General features: G+C 41.0%; 1 protein-coding gene across 1 annotated transcript in view; it reads left to right on the top strand.

Annotated features, from left to right (window-relative positions):
* Positions 1-17780, top strand: part of VAT1L (vesicle amine transport 1 like) — a 1074333-nt gene that overhangs the window by 582301 nt on the left and 474252 nt on the right. Inside the window, exon 5 of the mRNA XM_086945100.1 lies at positions 8816-8919. Within this exon, the coding sequence (XP_086801226.1) occupies positions 8816-8919 (104 nt within the window). The remainder of the gene's footprint in view (positions 1-8815; positions 8920-17780) is intronic.

Below are 17780 nucleotides of genomic sequence, written 5' to 3'. Positions count from 1 at the left end.
AGTATTTCTTGTTTTTGAAGTAGTTAGTTGCTTAAATTAGTGTGGCTTTTATATTGTTGATTTAATTGTTTGTTTGATTTTATTGGTTAAAGTATTTTATAGTTTTATTTCATTAGTTAGTTTAATTTTTTTTATTTACTTGGTCGATCTAGGGGAAACATTAATATAGGTATTATTTTGATGTATACTACTTAGTCTGATACTTTTTAATATATATATATATATATATATATATATATATATATATATATATATATATGTGTCCAAGGCCGCTGGGACGGCCGAAACGCGTTATGACTACCTGTCTAATGGCTAAATAAACAAGATGCTGAAAAAAGTTGGTCCTTGCCTCGTGTTTCACTGAGGAAGCGCTGCTGCGAGGTATTTGCAGATATATATATATATATATATATATATATATATATATATTTATTCATTTTATTCATATTTAGAAGGTAGTTTAAATGATTTTATTTTATGCTGATATTTTTGGGGGGTTGTATTGCTATGAATTTTGTAATTTTTTGGAGGGTGAAAAGTAAATGTAATAGATTTTTGTTTAATTTAATTATGTGATTAAAACATTTTATTTCTATTTTAAGTAACTGTTTTATGTTAAAAGTATTTTTTATTTATTTATTTGTGATTATTTAGGTATTTTGGCAATATTATTGTCATCAATACTGTGTGATTCAATAATTATGACACAATATATTTTCATTTACAGGTAACTATATTTGTTATCCAATATTTTGTTTTCGATATAGTGAAGCATACCTAGGGAAGTGGTTTGAGAAAAACCTAATATGGCATATTCACCTGGATGCATTAAGATTAAAGGCCCTTGCTTCTGTTAGTGGTCTGAATTTTTTTTATAAAGATTATGGAGAAAAGTCTGACAGACCGGCTCTAAAAGCTTACATAGCCATGATACCATCACAGGTACAATAGGAAGCAGAATTGTTATATTTAAGTGGTAAAAATAGGTGGGCCGCTGAAGAAGGGAAATGTTTGAAAAAAGTATTATCATTACCCAGGTCTTCAATGGACTAGGCGGTAAGATTGGAGATCGAAATGGTATCATGGGATATAATGGCATGTTTTCCGCTATTAAGATTCTCGCCTCACCTGGGCTATGGGAAATGAGATATTTCAGAGTGAGTTGAAGTGGGCAAAGTGTATGAAGGAAACCATAACTAAGGCCTGTAGAGTTGTGAGGGTCAAGCTGTGCCCACAAAATTTAGAAATTGAGGTAGATAAGAGGGAACTTAGGGCATTGGGGGTAGAAATTACTCGAGATTTCAAACAACAATATCTCATGTGGAAATAATCTGTACGCTTCATGGCTAACTCATGGCAAAATGAACAACAGTTCCCATATGTAGATGTATTCTCCAGTCGTTGGATTATAAGAGAAGTACTAAGGTTAAGGATTGGTATTAACCTGTGTTATGCTAATAACAGGGTAAAAGAGCTATGATTGATTCTAGAGGGAAGTGCACCTGTAATCTGGGCACTACATGCAACATTTTTCACATTTTATTGGACTGCCTGAAGGTCCTGTATGTATGGAAAATGTGTGTATGCAAATTTTTATCAAGTATGATATTAAGAATTGTTCGCAAGCAGTAGATCTTTTAATTGAACTGCACAATTTGGATATAGCATGTGCTATTGGGAAGTTTATCCAATAAGTAAAAAAATTCTTAAACGCATATAGAATTGAAATCTTTCTTTTAGATATTTATATGATAAATGGCATTTTAAACAGAAAGGTGGAACAATTAATGAACTCTGTATATATGAACGTTATGTTAGATTTTATTACATATGTTTTATATGAGATTGTATACATTGAAAATTCTCTGTGTTTAAGGACTAATTGGACCCAATAATCTTTTTGTTTGAACTAGTGAAGTATAGGAAGTCAATAATTTTGTGATCAATATTTAATTTCTGATATTTTTCTGTTTCAATATTGTATGGATCAGTATTATATCGTGATCTGTACATTTCTACTTGAGCCACCACTTTCCCGTTCTACACATTCTCCACTACGATTATAGCAGGTTAATTCACGTCATCATTTTTGTACAATGCCTTGATCTTTAACTTTACTCTGTAAGTAAATTCCTGACAGTATAAGTAAAGCAATAGATCAAACCAGAACCATATTCTGAAAAACATAATGTACTTAAAGAGCCACACAGCATAGGTTCCACTTGTAGAGGTATAATCCACCAATATTTTGTTATTTTGTAGCTTCCAATATTGGTGTGCAGTTTTGCACTGACATTTGAAACAGGACTGTGGCAAAGCATAACTTTTGCATTAATCGTAGAGGAAAGTATATTTTTTGCATATGTGGTGGTGCAAATGCCAGTGCAATCTATGTAAATTATAAACATCAGTGCATAAATGCACTGTTACCAGTGCAATCTGTTCCAGGTGGAAATTAAATCAGCTGGAGACTCCACCAACCACATTGATATAAGAAATTCAAGCATTTAGTCCACACTGTTGCAGTGATACTGTGAGATTCAGATTGTATTGTGATGGGGCTTGTAGACCAGCGGTGGAGTGGCCCTTTTTCAGAATTGTGTTGCCATATGCACTGAGCAATGGTATTTTATACGTATGGCAGCAGAAGGACCAAGAGGCCATATGCGATTGAGATGGTGAAATAACTGCCTACTGTGAGGCTGCCATTGACTTTGATGAATAGTTGTGGGAATCAGTGCGTCTGCTTTTATCCCTGCATGTTATTCCTCATTTGCAGTCCATTTTCTTCCTGACTTTTGATCTGATTTAAGCAAGGGAAACATCAGAGAGAAGAAAACATCCAGGAGAGTGATATCTCTGAGTGCCTTTTAATTCCTAATTCGTCAGAACCAGCAGGAATCCCAAATCCCACTTATTGGGAGCCTGACTACAAAAATACCTTGCTCTGTTCCTTTGAAACATGAGCCATCTTCATGCAATTCAGTTTCCCTAGACCACATGGCCTTAGCTTTTTGAATGAAAATGGATATTTAAGATCAGTCTATAGTGTTAAATTACTTCTCAGCTGCAATATACAATATGGTCTAAAACCAAAATCTAGGCATTATGAATTGAAAATTTTCATTTGGTGGTTTTCCATTAGCTTATTTTGTTAGATAAACTTACAAAACCAACTAAAAGAAATTATATCAGGAGGTGAGAAAGTGTAGATTTTCTATGCCTAACTCCGCATATAGTTACCTATGTAGTACATATATCTTCAAGGCACATGGATGTGGAGTAAGGAATAGTGAATCTATACTTCCTTCTATGTATTTACCTTTCAATATTTGGACCCTCGATATTGCAATACCACGCTATTCTTCCTGTCGATATTCAGTAGTACAATTGATTTAGAATGCTGACAGGATAAAGAAAATATTGAAAATGAATTTATTGTGTGGAAAATCACATTTCAAGGTGCATCCTAAATCTGGCAGATTCGTTTTGGCTTTTATATAGACCTAGAAATAGATACAAATACTTCATCAGTATACAAAGATGCACGTAGTACACCTATTACATACATCACACTTACATATTCCTGCCACAGCAATATCTCACAGAACACCCTTACCACTAATCAGTTGTCCCTGGCCTAAGGGATCTAGGCTGCTGCTGCTCCAGGTTCCACTGCTGTACATAAACACAAGACGTTGCACTGATAATATGCATAATTTGACAGAAAAAGGGCCTCAAACATATGTTTGTTTTCATTTATCTCATAATGAAATAATTGTTATAACTTTATTTTAGCATAGTTAAAAGCATCAACTTATCGTCACAATAAGGAAACAAATAAAACAATGGAGTAAATAACGTTTACTGATTGCGACTTGTACTACAAAGGTGATCAATATAAACATGCAAGATGTGGTCACATTTGGTAAATTGTGCTTTACTAACTTTGTGATTTTTTTTTAACCTTGCCAATTTACCAATCTTTAAGAACTAGCAGCCCGATTCATCATTGTCCCGTTTTGCGAGTCCTTAATAGCGATTATTAAGGAATCGCTATTAAGGACTTGCAAAACGGGATTCATGTAGGAATCGCTAAATAAATTGCAATTCCTACACATTCCTTATTTGCGATTAGCAAATTGCTAATCGCAAATAAGGAATAACTCCCCATAGGAATGAATGGGGAGTTATTCCTTATTTGCGATTAGCAATTTGCTAATCGCAAATAAGGATGCGATTTCAAGGGTGCTAGGGGTGTCCAAAGGACACCCTGTAGCACCTCTGAAATGTAAATTTAGACTTATGTTGCGCACACACATGTCCAAAGGACATATGTGTGTGTAACATACAACTGAGAAAAATGCACAAAAGTGCATTTTTCTCAGCTTTCGCTATTTACCACGAAGTCAGACTTCGCGGTAAATAGCGGAAAAAAATCGAGAAATCGCAAATTATTAATGGTTCATGAATAGCATTTAAGGAATCTCAAATTGAGATTCCTTAAATGCGATCGCAATTTGAAAAATCGCAATTTTTTGCGATTTTTCCAATTGCGAGTTCATGACCCATTGATGAATTCCAAATGCCATTTTTGCGGGCGCAAACGGCCGAATTCTGCGATTCGCACCGTTTGCGCCCGCAAAAATGCTTCATGAATCTAGCTGTAGGTGAATTGTTTTAAAATAGTGACTGAAAAAATTCCACAAAAAATATGTTTTCTGTAGGAGAAAAATCCTGCAAAAGTTACTTTTTGGGTAGTGGGCAATCCATGCTCTGAAATGCTTATCAATTCTCAGAGTTCCGCCAAGGCTTCCTTCTTTGACCACTGTGATTTGCCTTTTCTCAGAAAATTGTAATTGTGATTTGTAAAGTGCAAACAAGTGCTCAAAAAGAGTTAGGCCCTAGGATCTGAGCCAATGGAAACCAGAAGTGTAAAGGGAGAACAGCAAAGAGTTGTTGAAGATCTAGTTCTGATTAAAGAACTAGGTTTTGAGATTTTTCAGAACTAGCATGCGGTTTGATGTGGATCAAAGTTTCAGAAGGAATTTGTTTGCTAATTTCCTTCCTCCAGCTTTTGCAGAGGAGCTTCCTCTCTAAGTTCACCAACATTTCGAAGGTGGGTGAAATTGGAGAGGAAATATGTATATGAAACAAAAAGAAAGAGCTAGAATATCTCAAGGATCCATCTGGTGAATAAACCTTAAACAGTTTCTCTAAACTGTAAGGACCCTAATTGTGTCCAGCTCTGTGGCAAACAATAGGTCATGCGGAATCGAGGGAGTAGAAATGGATTACCTGCAGATTTAAGAACTGCAGCTTTAAATGGCTCAAAAGGAACCAGTGGAGGAACGTCCCCTCTGAATATAGAGACCTACAGCTAGATTCATGAAGCATTTTTGCGAACGCAAACTGTGCGAATCGCAGAATTCGGCTGTTTGCACCCGCAAAAATGGCATTTGGAATTCATCAATGGGTCATGAACTCGCAATTTGAAAAATCGCAAAAACTTGCGATTTTTCAAATTGCGATCGCATTTAAGGAATCTCAATTTGAGATTCCTTAAATGCTATTCATGAACCATTAATAACTTGTGATTTCGCTACTTTTTGCCGCTATTTACCACGAAGTCTGACTTCGTGGTAAATAGCGAAAACTGAGAAAAATGCACTTTTGTGCATTTTTCTCAGTTGTATGTTACACACACACAAGTCCTTTGGACATGTGTGTGCGCAACATAAGTCTAAATTTACATTTCAGGGGAGCTACAGGGTGTCCTTTGGACACCCCTAGCACCCTTGGAATCGCATCCTTATTTGCAATTAGCAAATTGTTAATCGCAAATAAGGAATAACTCCCCATTCATTCCTATGGGCCTTTAGGCTCATAGGAATGAATGGGGAGTTATTCCTTATTTGCGATTAGCAATTTGCTAATCGCAAATAAGGAATGTGTAGGAATCACAATTTATTTTGCGATTCCTACATGAATCCCGTTTTGCAAGTCCTTAATAGCGATTCCTTAATAATCGCTATTAAGGACTCTCAAAACGGGACAATGATGAATCGGGCTGTATATTCCTAGAAATAATGCCATTATGGTGAAAGGTTTCTGCAGGAGTTATGGCTTTCTTAGTGTTTATTATGCTTTCCACACTGAAGTTTAGGAATATTATCTCTTTCGGGGTTTTTACACAAATGCTTGAGATCTTGTGTACACTACACCTCTGTAATAAGGCAGGAAGCGACAGTGGAGGGGCATAAAGAGCGCAAATTTCTTAAAGTGGCAGGCATGGGGCTAAAGGGGATGGGTGACCTGCCCTTGTCAATCTTCTTGGTGCCATGATTGCAGAAACATGTGCCAGTTCTTGTCTGCAAAGCATCTCAGGTGTGTATGTGTAGTCGTGAGGGAATAGTGAGATTAAAAGAAGGTGGGTCAGTTCACAAGGGTCTTTATTCACATGGCTGACTCCCTTAGTTAAAAGGGGTGGGAGGGGAGATAGGGACTGTGAGGCGCACAGTGGACTAACTCAACCCTCTAAATAGGTCGACATGTTTCTTGCCCAACTGGCAATTCTTCAGGACCTCGGGTGCTTGGTACTACACAGTGAAAAAACACAATAAAATAAAGGAGAGAGATACAACCTCACTGGGTCAATCAGGGGGCAGACCAAGTGGTCCTGCTCTGGCGGGGACCACTTGATCTGCCCTCTGATTGACCCAGTGAGGTTGTATCTCTCTCCTTTTGAGTTAGTCCACTGTGCCCCTCACAGTCCCTATCTCCCCTCCCACCCCTTTTAACTAAGGGAGTCAGCCACGTGAATAAAGACCCTTGTGGACTGACCCACCTTCTTTTAATCTCACTATTCCCTCACGACTACACCTTCACCAGACCCCTCTCACGCACTCAACCATTGGCTGGAACAAAAGAACTCCAACAAAGAGTGCCTACGGCGCCCGTCGGACATTGCAGCGCCAGTCTGACGAGGAGCAGGAGACCAATGATGAAGCATGACACCTAGTTTTCTGGGTGTGTGAGGTCTTCTAGTTCTAACAAGGGAACATTCTGTTCCCTGCTTCTTCTCTACTCCCATACACACACATACCTCTTAGTTGTTCTTTTCCCCGGGGGAACTTTGTACTCTTTTGCGATTTAGTTGACTGGACAGGTACACTGGACCCCGTTAAACATTGTCCACAGGTGGTTCCCACTTTTGTATTCAATTCCATTCCCTAGTTCACCTATTTTGGTGACCTGTATGTCTAACGAAGCATGTCAGGTAAAACTCTGCCTAGAGATGGGCCTCCCAAATCTAGTGATCAGAACAGATAGGCACATCACACTGAAAGCGGTAACCATTTGGTAAATGAGACAACCAGGTCCTGCTGGTTCTCCAAGGTTCCTTGCTGGGCCCAGGGAGACATTTTATTCACGGTGCTACACCTACCAACTTAAAAAATGTTTTCACCACGTCAGGATGGGGTGGACTTTATATTAAGAACTATCTTTGAGGCCCTTCTGCCCCCGTCCTTCTCCCACTCCTCCCCCAACCCCGAAAATAACACAAATGTGTGCTAAGATTGCTTCCAATGCCCTGGGGTGGTGTAAAAACCCATAATGGATACTTGCTGTCCAAAGCCTCTCAAGATGGGCTGAAAACTCACACAGTGCAGGGGTGTCAGCATGTCATCTATTTCACTGTGTGATGTCCATGAGACCCAAGGTGATACTATGTGAGTTGGTCGGCCTGCTGTGCCACCAACCAGACATTACACTCAGTGATTGACAGCATATCCTCCCATCACAGGATCTTGCTCTGATTACCGACAGGCAAAAACAGGTATCCATTGAGCTGAAGGGTATGGGGTAGGCCAGCGCAAGCAAGAGGAGTCGGCTAATAGGATAGCGTGTACAGATGGACAATGTATGTTAGAGAGCATGGAGCTGGCAGCCACAGGTGTATATCAATTGGTAGAGCCCACCAAGGAAGCATCCAGATTGGCTCTCCAGCTCCCAACATTTCATGCAGGTTGCTATTACATTATTTATATCAAGAGGTGCACCTGAAGGGCCCGGAAAGAATGTTCTCTCTCTGAAAGAAGCACCGCGAAGCTGCCAAAAAATATAGTGAATCGAAGCATTGTCTTATATTGCCCTCCTCAAGTTACCTGAAGGTGACAAAAGGCAAAATACGTCGCTGTAGAATAAACTTTCCTAAAATAAAGTGAAAGCACTCTAATTCGGTCTCTGAGATGCTCTCTGCTCTTCTAGTAGGTAAAACCTACACCATGCACAGTGATGCATATCACCTACATACCACCCATAGACACGTCAGCCTCAAATGGGTTTAAGCATAAAAACTAACATGTTGGTACTTGTCCTGAAAATAAAATCGTTCTACACAGTCCACAACAGTACCATCAACTTGAGTAGGGGAATGTGTGGTAAAAATTCACAATTCTCTGCAACTATACTGGGTTCGAGTCTCGGCAGCGACGCCCAACATCCTGTGATTCTGGGCAAATCACTTAATCTCCCCGTGCCTAACAACATGAAAGCGTCAGTCTATAACGCAACTGGTGCTCATGTATAGTGCTCTGATACCTTTGGATTTCGCGTTATTTAAAACTAAAAAAAACATTTTTTTTTAATGTGCAGTTAATCCTTACATGTGTATACTTAAATACTTTTTCAACAGGTTTGCAAGCAGTTGATGCCTTTTACATTGTCTTTCTTTGTGTATAGAAAAGCAGAACAGGAAAAAGCTGTGAGACGTTACATGCCCAGTGAAACTGTTTATTTTCGTGTATTTCAGAATAACGCCCGATGGAGTAGATATCGTTCTGGATTGTTTATGTGGAGAACATACAGGAAAAGGCCTCAGTCTCCTCAAACCACTGGGGACATATATTTTGTATGGTGAGTGTCAAACACTGTTCTCATTTTAAGCGTCATATTCCGAAAGCACTTAAAGTGAATTTGTTCGCCCATTCGGTTTTGAATTTGTAGTGTGATCAAGTGTTAACACGCCTTAGAATGAAGGGTTTCAATTAGAATGTTCCTTACATTCTGAGATATTGTGAGCCACGGTAATACAAAATGGTTATTAACAGCCGCAGATCAATATTTACATATTATAGCAATTAAGGATTCATTGCGGGTTGTTTTATTGAATTTCTGGTTAGAGTGCAAATAAACACATTTTCTGAAATAGGATTTTTAAAGAAATGTTTATATGCACTGTTCATTTCTATAGATAGTGTGTGTATGTGCCCAGTGGAATTTTTGTTTTACAATAAATGCATCTCTTTTGATTTGACACGAATAGTGGTGCTCTTTCCATTTCATACTACCCCGAAAGAATGGCACAGGGAAAGGAATGTATGTGTTCTCACTCCTTATACTATTACCTGTCTCTATTCCTTTGAAGTGCAGACTACCATTGACTCTCTCTTTTTTAAAACACAATATTCTGCTAAATTACAGACAACGTTTTTGTTTGATTGCAAGCAATTTCACTAGTGATTTATATTTGTCAAGTTGATATCCAATTATTTGTTTCAATATTTAATTAGGTGGATATCGTAGGTTCCTCATCTTAAAATGTTCCCCAGACGCAAGACTGAATTCACAGAATTTTGTAGAGTGCTCCCACTCACTGATAGGTTATGTCAAATGGCCCTGCATTGGCTCCATACCCCCCTGGAAGTGACAGACGCACACTGAAGTCAGTTCCTTTCTTTCCTTCCTTTTTCTCTTCACCTTCTAATGTGAATCTGGAGCTCTACTCCAGACTTCAGCAGACCCCTAAAGACTCTGGTCACGATTTACATTCTGGCACAGAGATCCACTCAGGTTTCCAGCACCCAGACACCAGTGCTGACACCATCAGCGCCAGTGAACGATCTGGTTCCAATGCTCAAGATGGATCCTAAACAGCCTTCAGCTTGAGCTCGACCTTGACCAGTGTCATGCTACGAGCTTACACATCTGCACTCTGTTGTCATGCGCATTGATTCTAACCTCGTTGCAGCTATTAGTAGAGATTCCATTCCCATTTTGCCTCTGATTGTGACCCTCTGCCAAAGTATGTTGCCCCACAAATGATATTGAAGATGATGATTGTGGTAGTGGGAAGGATGGCTTGCTCCCCCATTAGTACAACAATGATGCTTTACACCTTGATTTACAAAATGCTAGTAGGCTTGATACCTCCTTGGAGACAGAGCTTGACTCGCCACATGGGCCACCAATGTAAGATAGTGCCCAGTTTGCAGCAGTGGTTCCGAGGCCAGCCTATGTTTTACAATTGTAGCTACTCCCTGTTAAGACAAAAACAAATTCTTTGATGGAAATTCTACAGCCTGGGCCAGCAACAGTGGAACCCTTGCTCTTATTTAATGATGAACTAACAGATAAACCGATGACTACATGGCTGAAACCATGTTCTTGTCAGCCTATTAGCCAGCAAGTTGCCATATGTCATAGACCTGCAGCTGGTGATCTGGATTTTCTCACCAAGCATCCCACTCCAGAGAGTCTTACTGTACATTCCTCGACTAGTTAGGTGAACCCTAGCTACTTTCCAAGCAATCCTCCAAATAGACAATATAAAAGGATTGATGCCTATGTTTGCTCTGCCAGCTTGGCACTTGGATTCATTAACACCAGCCCACTCCCTGGCAGGGCTACTGATCTACCGCCCCCCAGGTGCCCCAGGCAATTTTATCAATGCCATCATAGAATCTGTATCACAATTAGCTTCGTCCACCTCCAACTTCCTTATGCTTGGCGACTTAAACTTCCACTTCATGGACCCCACGGACCGTGTAGCTTCGGACCTTCGACATGATTTAACATCTCTAAAGATCCAACTAGTGAACAATGAGCCTACCCATGAGAAGGGCCACCTATTGGACCCCATCCTCACCAATATAGCAGCTATTACCACCAAATCACCTGTGACCCTCCCATGGACGGACCATTTCCTGGTCCCTATTTCCTGGGAAATCTCCACACCGACCCTCCCAACCTCTAAAACCCAGGTTATCGACCGACAATGGCGCAAACTGTCACCTGAGAAATGGGCTGCCATCCTTGCAGATTCCACCCCCGAGCTCTCCTCTGACCCCACTACGGCTGACAAACAGTTTAGTGACTGGATTACCTCATCCCTAGACACTATGCTTCAGAAAACTACCACCTTTAAACAGTCCAAAAGATTATCCCCCGCTCTATGGTACACCTCAGAGCTCAAAGCTCTGCGTCAAGAGTGTAAGAAAACCGAACGCTCATGGAGACGTGACAAATCAGAAATCAACAAAAACATCTACTCTACTTCTCTTCTAACTTATAAAACCGCTATTCGCAAAACCAAAAGCGTGTTCTTTCAGGAGAAAATAGAGAAAGCGGGATGCTCCAGTAAGGAAGCATACGTCATCCTTAAAGAACTTTTAAAAACCCCAGAACAGGGACTAGGACTTCCCTCCGACCCTAGAGCCGACCAGGAGAAATGCCAACAACTGGCCAATTTCTTCCAGGATAAAATCCGATCAATTTTGGACTCAATTCCCCCCTCGAGCCCGTGGGAAGAGACCGTTCCTTCCTACACGACATCTCCCACTTGTCTCTCCACGTGGGGCCAGGTTACCATAGACGAAGTGAGAAATACGTTTAACTCCATGAAGAGCGGCTCCCCTATGGACCCTGCTCCTCTCAGGATCCTCAAGGAGGTAGCCCCCACAATCATCCCCCCCCCCACTCATCTCATCAATACCTCACTCCAACAAGGAGTTGTACCCTTGAGCTGGAAGACGGCCGTCGTAAAAGCCCTATTGAAGAAACCTTCTCTCGACCCTGAGAATCTGGCGAACTACAGGCCCATTTCCCTACTTCCAGGAGTCAGTAAGATTGCGGAAAAATTAGTCAATAGGATACTTTCGCAGTTTCTGGAGGCCAACGATAAACTAAAAAGTTCCCAGACGGGCTTTCGACCAGGGCAGGGCACTGACATCGCCCTCCTGGCAGCAGTAGAGGAGGCCAGAACGCTACTGGATGGGGAGGATCAGTGGCAGTGATCCTCCTCGACCTTAGCGCGGCGTTCGATACCGTTGACCACCAACTCCTCATCGAAAGATTGGAAAGAGTTGGAGTGAAAGGTACAGCCCTATCCTGGCTTTCATCCTTCCTGGCCGAACGGACCTATCAGATCTGGGAGAAGAACGCCCGCTCCTCCGAAATGCCCCTCCAATGTGGTGTGCCTCAGGGCTCTTCCCTGAGCCCCACATTATTTAATATCTATATGTCCACATTGGAGGAGGTTATCACCCCATTCGGAGTGAGGGTCGTCAGCTATGCTGACGACACACAACTAGTGGTGTCTTTGTCCCACCCCAAACAACAGAAAGCCGATCTATTCAACTGCCTTACGCAGGTCCACCGATGGATGAATAGATCAGCCCTAAAGCTAAATGGGACGAAAACCGAGGTCCTCTTACTTGGCCCGAAAGGAACCTCACTCCCCCTGGACATCTGGCCAGCCTGTCTAGGTCCTCCCCCTGATCCAAAAACAGAGGTAAAAAGTCTGGGTGTGTGGATTGACTCTGATCTCTCATTAGCTACGCAAGCAAAGAAGGTAGCAGGGACCTGCTTTGGTCTCCTAAAATCGCTGAGAAAAGTCCTGCCCCTTCTCCCCCCCAAGTCCCAAAAATTGCTAATCCAAGGTCTCATAATATCGAGACTGGATTACAGCAATGTGATTTATCTGGGCGCCCCTGAAGCGACCCTTAATAAACTTCAGAGAATCCAGAACACCGCTGCCCGGATTATCACAAACACCCCGGCCAGATCATCTGCAAAACCTGCTCTCAAACTCCTTCATTGGCTCCCTATAAGGGAGCGAGTCAAATTCAAGGCCTTGTGCCTCGTCTACAAAACATTGCATAATCAAGGCCCCCCAGTCCTCAGTAATTTTATCACCCCTTATAAAACCACCAGATCCCTCCGTTCTAACGCAGAAAACCTCATCAATACCCCAAGATTCAGGAAAGCCCGATCAGGAGGAAGGCGCTTTTCGGTACAAGCTGCTCGCCTTTGGAATTCACTCCCTCGCGACCTGCGTCTTGAACCACAATATCTGCGCTTCAGGAAGCAGCTAAAGACGCATCTCTTCCCTTAGTTTTTGCCTGGCCCCCCCCTCCTCCTGAATCCTCATCCCTCCTCTCTTTCTGCTCTCTGCTCCTGGTCCACAGGTCTGTAGAATTAGGGTTTTTAGCGCTGGGATACCTCCGGGTGACTACGCGCTTTATAAAAATAAATAATAATAATAATAATAATAATAATAACACAGTCTGCCTATTATGCTGATAGTCACCAGCCGTTTGGGACATGGCCAGTGAGGTCTTGCCCGGAGGATCTTAGTGCCTCTCTGGCTTGGACGTTACATACCAGCAGTATGCCGTAAAGTTTGTTATCCTCACTGGTTTAGATACCACGGATTGCATTCTCATGGTAGTTGGTATCAGTGTTGCCTGTCAGAGACATGCCTGGATGAGGTTCACCGGATTCTCTTGATGATGTACAGGTTTTGCTAATGGGCAAACCCTTTGGTGGGGCTCACCCCTTCAGAGATAGGGTGAACGCTTTGGAACATTTCAAAGATAGCAAAGGTCATGTCTTGACCTTTTCGGTATTTCTGCATTTGCCAGACCAATTGCCCTTGTGCAAATCACATGTTGTGATAACATTTATTAAAGGATTGACACACATTTCTCCCAAACCGTTTGTGTGATTCCAAGTTGTCTTAACATTCCTCATTTGTACGCTATTCAAGACCATGATGTGATTGCACAGTGAGATCTTAACTTGTCCTTGACATTCTTTATGTGCACACTATTTGAGCCTATCCGTAGCTGCTCGCTGTGTTTAAATAATTTTCTTGTTGATAATAACCATGGTAAATGAATTAAACTGCAGATGTATATATTATAAATAGTTAGTAAAATTTAGACACTCCGCTAATGCAGCAACTCTCCTTTGATTCATACCGATCCATGAAATAGAAGAAAGTGTGTAGGAGTGATTTACAGTGTTATGGGCCCCACTAGTGCATAGGTGTATGATTGGCTATTTCTGGGAAAGGAAATGTTAGTTTGGAAATTATTTCCAGAGATGCACTGCATGTCTGAAATTTTTACTCACTTTCTTGTTTCTTGACCTGTAGAGTTCAGGTTCTCTTGGCTGCTGTTTACTTCCTCAATGGGAGGTAAAAACATATATGTCCATTCAGGTGATTTGTACTTTTGGTTTGATCTCCTTACTCTTTTTGGCCTTTCAATAACTTCTATTTTCTTTCCCAACTGCTCTTTCTGACTTGTGATTTCATTCACTTGATCCTCTCGTTTACTTGCTTTGCTAACCAACTTTAATCTCAGTCCATCGCTCTCTTTAGGCCAATTATCTCCATTTCAAGCTCCTTTTGTTTGAGGTTCTGGTGTATTATGTTCCACTCTCCAAGCTCTTTTTCTTGGACTCTTTCTCAATTCTGTTTCATCTTCACTGTCATCAGTTTCACTTTCAGTATTTTCAACTGTTTCATTTATGATGAACTTTGTAATGTCTGCATCCTTTTCAGAATCAGGCCATTCTTTGCCTATCAGTTTCACTCTGTTAGGAACATCTCCATAACTGGTACTTGGAATCTCATCCTTATCATGAATTATTTCCTCTTTTCCAGTGTCCGGGTTTTGGTTCCTGCTTCCAGAGTTTTCTGACTGCTCTTCAGTATTCTCCTGATTACCAGTTTTATCTGCACTTTGCTCAATGTCTTTACTGGTCTCAGTTCTTACCAAGTCTCGACATTCAGGTCGATCTTCAAAACTTGGCACATTCACAGTTTCACTTTCTCCCTCAGATGCAGAGCTAGCATCCGAAACTTCCAGATGTCGATGTTCCTGTCGAGCTCCAATATCTGGATTTCTCTCTGGTTCTCCTTCAGAATCAGAATCAGTTGTGCTTCCCCCTTCCTCTTGTGGATTTTCTGGTTCAGGTACACGGATGGTGTGGCTGGCGTGCACCCATCTCTTTACTCCAGCACATTTGACAGCAGTTGTACTGACTAAAATACCCTGTCTTGGGCGTTGCCACCGAGGTAATAAGCAATTTCTTCTTCGGTGTACCTTTATTCAAACCCAGTCTCCAGGTACTAAATCATGAGCTGGATGTTTCTCTTTCGTGTTTGCTTCAGTTCCCACCTGATGGAACACAGAAGTTACCATGTCAGACAGATTTTTGAAGTAATCCGGTATAATGTCATCATAAATAGTTAACAGTTTATCATCACCCTGCCCATTAAAATCTCATGTGGACTTAATCCAGTCCCTTTGTCAGGTATACTCCTTAGGGTCACCAAAACAAGTGGCAATGCGTCTGGCCAATTTAGTCCTGTTGCCAAACACATTTTTGCAATTCTGTTTTTCATTGTTCCATTCACTTGTTCAACTACCCCTGAAGCCTCTGGTCTGTAAGTACAGTTTTTGACATATGTCCAATGCTTCACAGATCATCTGTATCAGTTCATTCTGAAAATGAGAGCCACGATCTGTTTCAATCGTTACTGGAAACCCGTATCATGGTATGAGCTCACGTAAGAGCAGTTTTGCAACAGTTACTCCATCATTCCTTTGGGTTGGAAAGGCTTCGATCCCCTTAGAAAACAAACAAATGATCACCAGCACATATCTGAGTCTATTGCAAGGAGGCATCTCTATGAAATCTAACTGCATTTGTGTAAATGGAACTCCTTCCCGGCCTATGGTTTCCAGACTCACAGTTGTTTTTCTCCCTGGATTAAATTGCAGGCACACCAGACATCTCTGGCACAAACTCTCAGCAATCATCCTAAACTTTGGATTATACCATGTCTGTCTAAACAGTCTGATCATGGCGTCTCTTCCAACATGAGCTTGACCATGGTACATTCAGGCCATACTGGAAATCATGCTATCTGGCATTACTGGTCTTTCGTCTTTGTAAACCCAAATTTCATCCTCTTCTCTTTGTCTACATCCTGCCTTAGCCAAATGTTCTTCTCTTCTTCACTAGCTTCTTCTTGTATCTGTATTACCTCTTGCCATGTCTCAAAGGACTTGAAACATGTTCTTTTTCCCTGTCCAGATTTATGGATGCAAGATTTCTGGTACAGTATTTTGCAATCGAATCAACATACCTGTTACCACTCGTTATGTAATCGTCTCCCCCTCTTGTGGGCGGCACATTTAACCCCTGTAATTTTATTAGGTAATTGGATGGCATCAATCAACATTTTTACAAATTCAGCATTTCTGATTGGTGATCCTGCAGAAGTTAGATAACCTGTTTGTGACCACAGTTGCCCGTAATCATGGACAACGCCAAAGCCATACTGACTATTAGTCACTATGGTAACTCTGATTTCTTTTCCTAGCTCACATGCTCCTTTTAAAGCAATCAATTCCGCTATTTGAGCAGAACGAATTCCTTTCAGACAAGATACTTCTAGAATGTCTGCAACCGTGCAAACTGAGTATGCAGCACCCAAAGCACCATCCTCTGTTCTCAGACATGAACCATCAGCAAACATTACATAGTCTGACTCAGGCAATGGCTCATCTCTGTCAGGTCTTGGTTTCGTACAATACTCAAGAACATCCAAACATTTGTGATCAACTTCATTTCTTACTTCAACTTCCATAGTATCAGGCAACAATGTAGATGGGTTTACATTTACACAACATGATATAGTCATATTGTCTGCACCTAAGATCGTTTTTTCATATCTGGTCATCCCGTTGTTCGTAAGATACTGCGTTTTTGAACTAGTGAGGAGAATCTCCACAGAATGAGGCACATATACCCTCACTGGAAATCCCATCACTATTCCTTCACTCTGTTCCAAACTCACACTTGTGGCTGCTACTGCTTTCAAACAACCTGGTAAGGCTCTTGCAACTGGATCTAAAACAGCTGAGAAATATGCAATTGGCTTTCTTAGCTTTCCATGTCTCTGAATTAATACTGACAATGCACGCCCTTCTCGTTCACTGCAAAATAACTCAAATTCTTTTTCATATTCAGGCATTCCTAAAGCTGGAGCTTCACATAGACTTGTTTTTAATTGTTCAAATGCTTCCATCTCAGTGTTATTCAACACAATGGGGTATCTGATGTCTGCTTTAGTTAATATCTGCAAGGGTTATGCTATCAGTGAAAACCCACTAATCCACTGTCTGCAGTAACCAACCATTCCTAAGAACATTCTGACTTGTCTTTGTGTTTTTTTGGTGGCTGCGTCCCTTGTATCATTTTGATTCTTTCTGCAGTAACTTGTCTAACTCCTTTAGCAATCTTATGACCTAAGTATTGCACTTCCTTCTGACTGAATTGTAATTTTGATGGAGACACTTTATGTCCCTCTTCTGCTAAATGGTTCAACAATGCAACAGTATCGGAAATGCATTCATCTTTTGTCTTTGATGCCACTAGCAGGTCATCAATATATTGAACAAATACTGACTTTCCAGGCATGTTTAAACCTTCTAATGATTTCTTTAGTAGCTGATTGAAAATAGATGGACTTTCAGTATACCCCTGAGGAATTCGGAACCATGCCAAAATACGATCTCTGAACCGGAACTGAAATATTGGCTGGCTTTCTGGGTGTAATTGAACCGTAAAGAATGCATTGCACAGGTCAATCACGGTATACCATTCTGCATCGTGTGGTATCTGATATAGAATTACTG

Source organism: Lissotriton vulgaris, chromosome 12 (genome assembly GCF_964263255.1).
Source record: "Lissotriton vulgaris chromosome 12, aLisVul1.2, whole genome shotgun sequence".
Classification (NCBI taxonomy): Eukaryota; Metazoa; Chordata; class Amphibia; order Caudata; family Salamandridae; genus Lissotriton; species Lissotriton vulgaris.
The sequence above is the reverse complement of the archived record's forward strand: the minus strand, read 5'-3'. Positions and strand labels throughout refer to the sequence as shown.